General features: G+C 43.2%; 1 protein-coding gene across 3 annotated transcripts in view; it reads right to left on the minus strand.

Moving 5' to 3' along the window:
* Positions 1-8024, minus strand: part of Fam133b (family with sequence similarity 133 member B) — a 37181-nt gene extending 29157 nt beyond the window's left edge. For all 3 annotated transcript variants that reach the window (XR_001872160.2, XM_017795468.2, XM_017795467.2), the window contains exon 1: positions 7890-8024. Coding sequence is in view for 2 of the 3 variants with exons in the window: in XM_017795468.2 (XP_017650957.1) it covers positions 7890-7913 (24 nt within the window). In the remaining variant the exon portion in view is untranslated. The remainder of the gene's footprint in view (positions 1-7889) is intronic.
* Positions 8025-8744: the final 720 nt, after the last annotated feature.

Here is an 8744-nt window from a genome sequence, read left to right on the forward strand (position 1 = left end):
TATATATACCTCAATTAAAAAAATCTGTAAAAATAAATGACGCTGTGTATTTTACACTTACTATAGCAGAAACACAACCCCCTGCCCAAGAAAAACCAAACAAAACACTGAAACAAAATAAAGCAGAAGTTCTCTCTATGTAGCTGTAGGCCAGCCTGGAACTTTCAAAGCCTCGGCCTCAGCCTAGGATTCCAGCCATGCACCGCCATGTCTGGCCTACTGTCAACCTCTTGAGCCTCATACTTAGTTTTCCAAAATTTAATTTGAGTTGATAAACATTTACAAACTCTTCTTCTTTAAAATAAATAGACCTGGAGCAGAAGAAATGGCTCAGAGGTTAAGAGCATTGACTGCTCTTGCAGAGGACCCGGGTTCAATTCCAAGCACCTACATGGCAGCTAACAACCATCTGTAACTCCAGTTCCAAGGATCTGATGCCCTCTTCTGATCTCCATGAAAATTGTATGACACGGGTGCACTTACATACATGCAGGCAATACAACCATACACATAAAATAAAATTAATGAACAAAGCCAGGCTTGCTGGGATCCTAGCAGTCGGGAGGCAGAGGCCAGCAGATCTCTGTGAGTTCAAGGCCAGCCTGGTCTCCATAGTGAATCCAGGCCAGCTGTGGCTACAGGGAGACCCTGTCTCAAAAAGACCAAAAAAATTAATTAAAATAAAAAAATAAATAAATAAGTAAAATATTTAAAATAATTAGACCTTAAGTTGAAGAGGACTACTATCAAGTTGACTTTAAGGTCTTTCTCCTAATACTTAACATTGCAAATGAAACAAAGAAAACACTGTATTTGTTGCATTTTATTTATCAAAATCTATAAAAATGACATTCATTTCCACCTTCATAAGAAATGTGATATACTTCCAGATTTCTCTGGCAGAGTATTTTGTGTGTGGGCATGTGTGTGAGCCAGAAGTTGACATTAAATGTCTTCGTGAACTGGTCTCCACCTTATTTTTTGAGACAGGGTCTTTCACTGAATGTGAAGCTCACAGGTTTAACTAGACTGGTTGGCTAGCAGGCCCCAAGGATCCTGCTCCTCCTCCCCAGTGCTGGGATTACAAATGCACACCATTGTGCCTGGCTTTTATTTTAACTGTTTTTATTTTATGTGTATGGTGCATTGCCTGCATGTAGGTAGGTGCTACCCATGTTGTACAATGCCTGCAGAGGTCAGAAGAGGGTGTCAGATCCCCTGGAACTGGAGTTATGGACAGTTGTAGCTACGATATGGGTGCTGGGATCTGAACCTGAGACCCTGCAAGAGCAGCCAGTGCTCTTAACCACCGAACCATCTCTCCAGCCCATCTGGATTTTTACATAGGTTCTGAGGACTGTACTCAGGTCCTCATGCTTATACCAAATGGCAAACCCTTTACTGCGTCATCTCCACATCCCCAGAGCACATTAAAGAAAAAAAAAAATGCCCTTACCTATTTTATTCAACTGCCTCTGTTGAGCATTTCAGTTGGTGTGGAAGCAAAACAAATGGAGGCTGAAACAGACTTGTAAGCCCACTAGCACATTGCCAACCCCAACGAGAGGAAGCAACATGACATGCAAGCTAACCTCATCAGTTATAAATGTTCTGATTCACAATACCATAATTTTAAATGTTCTTATTTATGCGTATGTATATGTGCCCACTTGTCTATATGTGCACCATGTATGCTGCAGGTGCTCTCTAGAGGCCTGGATCCCGAGGAACTGGAGTTATAGGTGTTTGTGAGCCACCGGACATGGGTGCTGGGAGCTAAACCCAGGTCCTCTCCAAGAGCAGTAAGTGCTCTTAACTACTGAGCTTTCTCTCCAGCTCCTCATGTCATAATTTTAACAGCACCCAATGGCAAAATATTTTTATTTAAAACTGTAAAAACTATTTCCAGAGTGCAAATACATAAAAAATGTTCACAACTAAATGACTTCCACAGTAAAAACTGAAAACACAAAGCCACAATCAAATTGGGATTCATGAAATATTTAGGAATACGCCCCTTAAATGAAATGTAGCCATTAAAAAAATAAGGCATAGCCAGGCGTGGTGGCACACACCTTTTAATCCCAGCACTTGGGAGGCAGAGGCAGGCGGATCTTTGTGAGTTCGAGGTCAGCCTGGTCTACATAGTGAGTTCCAGGACAGCTGGGGCTACAAGGAGACCCTGTCTCAAAAAGAAAAAAAAAAAAAAAAGATCCAATTTGTGATGTCTTGAGATTCTTAAGTGAAAAGCAAAAGCAGCTGCCAAAAATGAATACTATTTTAATGAACTACAAATTTTTAAAAACTGGATGCACATACACCATTTTGTCTTTTAAAAAGATTGCTTTGTTATTTAAAAAAAATATTTTATTTATTATTTTCATTTTATGTGTATGAGTGTTATGCCTGCATGTAAGTAAGTGCACCCATGTAGTGCAATACCTGCGAAGGACAGAAGAGGCTGTTGGATCCCCTAGACCTGGAGTTTCAGACAGTTGTTAGCTGTCATGTGGGTGCCGGGATTCGAACCTGTGTCTTTTGCAAGAACAGTGTTCTTAACTGCTGAGCCATCTCTCCAGCCCCTGTTATTTTTAATTATGTGTTTAACTATGTTTACATGAGCAAAGGTGTCCATACAGGCCAGAAGAATGTGTTGGATCTCCTGGAGCTGGAGTTACAAATGGTTGTGAGCTGCCCACCATGTGTGTTGGGAAGTAAACTTGGGTCCACTGCAAGAGCCATCTTAACCACAGAGCCTGCCCCTTTCACCACTTTATATACTGAAGAAAAGTCTAAGTCACTACATTTATAAATGTCACAATTCAGAGTGCTGAACTGTGCTTTTATAAAAAAAAACAAAAAAACTGGCAATTTTTGGCAAAAGAATAATACAATATTTGTCATGTATTACAGTCTTTAGAATTTTTTTTAATGTTATGAGCATTTGTCTGAATGTATATATGTGCACTGCCTGTGTGCTTGGTGCCTACAGAGGGCATCTGATCCCCCAGAACTGGAGTTAGAGGTGGTTTTGAGCTACCATGTGGGTGCTGAGAACTGAACCTGGGTTGTCTGTAAGAGCAGCAAGTGTTCTTAGCCTCTGAGCCATCTCTCCAGCCCCCTGGTCTTCAGGATTTTTAAGTAAACATCTTAAAAGCACGTTAACATTTTGTTTTAATATTTTATGTATTTTTAAAATTTTACGTGTAAGCTGGGTGTGGTGGCGCACACCTGTAGTCCCAGCACTTGGGAAGCAGAATCAGGTGGATCTCTGTGAGTTCAAGGCCAGCCTGGTCTACATAGTGAGTTCAAGGACAGCTCGGGCTACAGGGAGACTCTGTCTCAAAAGACGAAAAAAATAATAAATAAAAAATTTATGTGTATGAGTATATTGCCTGCATGTATGTGAGTGCACCTATGTCACGTAAGGCTGCAGAGGTCAGAAGAGGGCTTCAGACTTCCCTGGAACTGGAGTTAAGGAAGGTTCGTAGCCACCATGTGGGTGCTGGGAATCGAACCCAGGTCCTCTGCAAGAGCAGTCAGTGCTCTTAACTGCTGAGCCATCTCTCCAGCCCCCACATTAACATTTGTATGTGTCCTGGACTGGTGAGATGGCTCAGTGGGTAGAGGTACTCGCTCTGAAGCCTGATGTCCTGAGCTCAATCTCTGGGACTCATATAGTAGACACAGGGAACTTTTTTTATGTGTCCTAATGTCAGATGTCAAATTGCTTTCACAGAGTTCCATCAACCCAGATGGGTATCTTGCTTTTGCTTCAAAGACTAGTAAAGCAGTACTCATGTGCACATGCCAGGACTATTATGCACAGGCAAATTAAAGGCCAATTACATGAGCGACTGCTGATTCATACCCCTGCTGCTTAGGTACACGCCAAACATCTCTACTATTTATTTCAAGTACAGTAGCAGTGCTTACTAAGTGCATCCCATGTGCTAGGTTCCATGCAAAACATTTATATACCGTGCACTTAATTAAGCCACAATATTTCTTTTTACTATGAACATTAAAGTTTTTGAAACAATTCAGGAACTATTTTACAAAGATAAAGCCTCTTCCAGCAAACATTACTGTGGAATATAATATACCTAATATTCAAATGGGTAGGGTGCTTCTATTACTTAAAATATGAAAATGGTGCACACCTTTAATTTCAGCACTTGGGAGGTAGGGGAAGGCAGATCTCTGAGTTCCAGGCTAGCCTGGTCTACATAGTGAGTTCCAGGCCAGCTGGGGCTACAGGGAGACCGAGAAGGGAAAAAAAAAAAAAAGAAAATTGTGCAGTCTCTTTAACCTCTCACTATGACCTAACCATTTTAAATACTGTGACCTTGGCTGGAGAGATGGCTCAGTGAGTACAGGTACCTGGGCCACACCTGATGGTCTGACCCCAGGACTCACATGGCAGGACAGAACTGACTCTGGAATTTGTCCTCTGACCTCTACATGCACAACTGTGGCAAATGTGTGTGACACACACGCACACACACACACACACACACACACATTAAAATGCAATAAAACTTTTAAGAAATACTGTGATCTTGTAAGTCACACATAGTACATGTGACTAGAATTGTCTGTGGCTCCAAACTGCTGTATGACTTCAGATAACAGAAAATGATTTTTTTATTGTAACTCAGGATAGCAAGTTGGTTTCAAGGGAGATATCTGTGGACAGATACTGAAAGAGCAATGTGATATAACTGCTAAGACACAATGAGCAGAATTTAATCTGTTGCTTTGCCTATCTATTTTTTGCCTAGAGGATATCTGTACTTTAGAGAGCACAACTTATCAGAAAAGAACATGAATAAATTTTCAGAAAACGACAGGCACAGAGGGTAGCCTCTGTAAATTTAAGAGTCCTTTAGAGATACCATGAAATACAATGTTCAGTTAAAAATATGGCTAAAGTAAAAAAGGCACTGTATTTTAACCTGTGACTCTGGGTGCCATGATGTGTCAAATACTGCAGGCTCATCAACTGTAACAAAAGTATTCTGGTTGTGCCAGATGCTGATAATGGGGGTACATTTAAGAGAACTCTCAGTACTTTCTCCTCAACTGTGCTGGGAACCCAAAACTTCTGTAAGAAGTCTGTTTAAAAAATTGTTCAGGCTGTAGAGACGGCTCAGCATTTAAAAGCCTATACTTCTCTGCTGAAGGACTCAAGTTCAGTTTATAACATCCACATCTTTAAAGGCTGTAACTACAACTTAATAATAACAACCCACAACAAAACAAACAAAAAAATCCCATTGTTCAGATGGGTGAGATGGCTCAGCTCAAAAAGGCCCCTGTAGCCAAACCTGACAACATCTCACGAACCTACAAAGTGGAAGAACTGCTTCCTTGAAGTTTTCTCAGACTGCCATATGCACACCACGCCATGGTATGTGTGAACACAGACACAAATAAGTGTTTAAAAAAATTAAAAACAAAACTGTTCAACATGAAACTTGAAGGTTAAAAAAAAATGTGTGTATGTGTGCATGTGTAGGTGCCTGTGGAGGTCAGAAGAGTACACTGGATCTCCTGGAGTTGGAGTTACAGAAGCCACTCTATGTTGAGTGAGAACAGAACTAGGGTCTTCTGCAAGAGCAGCATGTGCTCTTAACTGCTGAGCCATCATCTCTCCAGCCCCCAAAAGATTTTAAAAAACAAGTAATCCTATCATCTCTAAAAACTTGGTAGCATCATCAATGTAAGAAAAAACTGGGGCTGGAGAGATGGCTCAGCAGTTAAGAACACTGGTTGTTCTTGCAGAAGACCTGGGTTCGAATCCCAGCACCCACATGGCAGCTAACAACTGTCTGTAACTCCAGTCCCGGGTGATCCAACAGCCTCTTCTGACCCCTCCACAAGCATTGCATGACATGGGTGCACTTACCTACATGCAGGCACTACACACATACACATAAAATAAAAATAATAAAATTAAAAAAAAAAAGAAACTGAACTGCCTTTGAGACAATCTCTAAAAACAAGAGCCTAGTATTTTTCAGAGGCAAACATTCACATCTGTGTTCAATTTCAAATCACAACAAAAATATGGAGCCAGTAAAAAGACCAGGGGCTCTGGCAAACTAGGGTACAGAATGATGGTAAACAGAGCAGGGATTTTTTTTTTTCACTTTATTATTTTTATTTTAATGTGCAATGCTGCAGAGGGCTTTGTATTCCCCTGGAACTGGAGTTAAGGATGGTTCATAGCCGCCATGTGCGTGCTGGGAATCGAACCCAGGTCCTCTGCAAGAGCAGTCAGTGCTCTTAACCCCTGAGCCATCTCTCCAGCCCCTAGAATAGGGATTTTTAAGGCAGCGCAAATACATCATAATGGTGGATTAGTATCATTCTCTCAATTGTTCAGGCCACAGAATGTACAGTATCAAGCCTGAGCCCCAAATATAAACTACCATCTTTGGGTGAGAATAATGTCATGACAGGTTTATCGGTTAGAACAAATCGACCTTTTAGCGGGGGTGCACTGACGAGAGGCTATGGATGTATGGGAGCAGAAAATGTACGTGGCTTAATAGTGTTGTTAAAAAATAAGTCATTAATGGGGCTGGAGAGATGGCTCAGTGGTTAAGAACACTGGTTGTTCTTGCAGAAGACCTGGGTTCGAATCCCAGCACCCACATGGCAGATAACAACCTTCCCTAACTCTAGTCCCAGGGGATCTGACAGCCTCTTCTGACCTCTACAGGCACTGCATCACACGGGTGCACTTACCTACATGCAGACAATACACGCACACACATAAAACAAAATTAATAAATTTTTTAAAAGTTGTTAAAAAAAATTAAGAGTTATCATGTAATGAACCAAATGTCAAATGACACAAGTTTTGGTAACAATGTAAACAGTCTCCTCTATGCAATTAGTAGACATCTTAGATCATCTATGTCTCCTGACTCTTAATTTCATATTTTCATTCTTATAATTGTTCAAGTACAAATAAAATGCGACTAGAACATTCTGTGCTGTGACAATATATCAAACACAGTACACAGAGTTATCAAAATGCTCCCGTAAATGAAGCTAATTTGATAAACTTCTCAAATGCCTCACGGATGCACACATAAACTTTCCAGTAAAATGTAACAGTTTGGTTTCTGTAAGAAACTGCAACCAAAGTCAGGTGATTTCTAAGCTTTAGAGGACACCAAAAGAACCTAAGTATTCCCGTAAAACGACACGAAGGTTGCAACTAAAAGGAATGTTTTTAAGATAGGAAACGCTACCATTTCATAGAGAGCTTTTAGCACACACGCGCCGCCGCCTGGACATCTTGTCTTTTGTGGTCCTTACGTGTGTGTCAAATTGCGAATAACAAGGAGAAGAAGGATTCATGGAAGAAGAAACTTAGGTTCAGAGAAGAAACTTGTCTGGGTCACCTAACTTCCTAGGGACCCAAACTGGCATTCCAGCCTACAAAACTCCAAGCCAAACATCCTTCGCAGGGTCTACTCGGTGCCAGGCAGCGCCGGAATTTGGAGATGAGAAGTCGGCCACTGTGGTCGTGGGAACCCGGCACCGCGGTCGAGGGGCTGGGCCTCCTCCGCGCCTCCATCCCGCCAGCAAGGCCCTCCTCGGCCACTACGCACAGGAACCGGCAGACCCTCGCGGCCCTCACAGCAGGGCAGAGCAGGGCCGGCCGGGCGCTGGACAGGCGGAGTGGAGGCCCGAGCAGCCCGCGGAGCCCACGGCTCCCAGGACATGAGCGACGCACGCGCACCGGGATGGCGCTGGGTCTCCGGACGACGCGGCCTCTCGCCGCCAGCTCGGTCTGGAAGAACTACGGCTTCCCGCTCGCCGGCCGCCCGATCCGCATCACTCTGCCGTTCTTCCCGCCCGGTACTCACCACCCGATTGTCCCGCTTCCCCATGGTGCCTAGCTGAACGCACAGGAGGACGCTGAAACAGAGCAGGCCCCAAGGCAGCCGAAGCTGACCGCCGCAGGTCCTCCGGCCGCCTCTCCGCCCCACCCAGAGAGCGGCGCCGCGCCAACCCGGTGCCCGCTCGCGCCACAGCTCCCTCTAGCGGAGCGGAGGACAGTCCGCCGCGTGCGCGACCGGGGCTTCGGATAGACGCCTCTCCATCTGGCTTTGCCTTTCCTCTGTTCTTGAGGGACTGAAACACTCTGTTCTAGGGGATGCAAAGATTAGTGCAACTCTCATTGTATGCTTGACCTGGTATGAGTGGGGGTAAAACGAGGACCAGGATAGAACGGACCCTTAGAGTTGGTGGAGGAGAATGCTCTGCTACAGACTGCTAACAAAATTGCACTCCATTCACTCATCATCCACGCATTCCTTTCTGATTTTTTATTATCATCTACCTTGCATAATTTTCAGTAGCTAGTTGACTTAAAATGGAACTACGGCCAGAGACAATGATAGTTGAGACACCATCCCTACCTTTAAGGGGCCTGTTTATAAACTACTAGTGCACACAGGTTATAAACTACTAGCACTCACAGGTTAACCTTTATTGTTTGACTGCTATGATATTATCAGGTCAGTATTGAAACTTCAGGAACGGTGACCTGGGTTCCAGAAAAGAATACACCATGCTCATTGAGTATTCTCAGGCCTGGAAAAAGTGTCTCCTATGTGTGTCAGCTCATCATTGGGAAGTAACTTAAAATTCATCAGGATCCTTTCTGGATTTTTGAAAATGACAAAATGGGGACTTTCATTTCATTCAAGCAAGTGCGG

The sequence above is a fragment of the Nannospalax galili genome, unplaced genomic scaffold (genome assembly GCF_000622305.1).
Source record: "Nannospalax galili isolate Female #2095 unplaced genomic scaffold, S.galili_v1.0 scaffold85, whole genome shotgun sequence".
NCBI classification, from domain to species: domain Eukaryota; kingdom Metazoa; phylum Chordata; class Mammalia; order Rodentia; family Spalacidae; genus Nannospalax; species Nannospalax galili.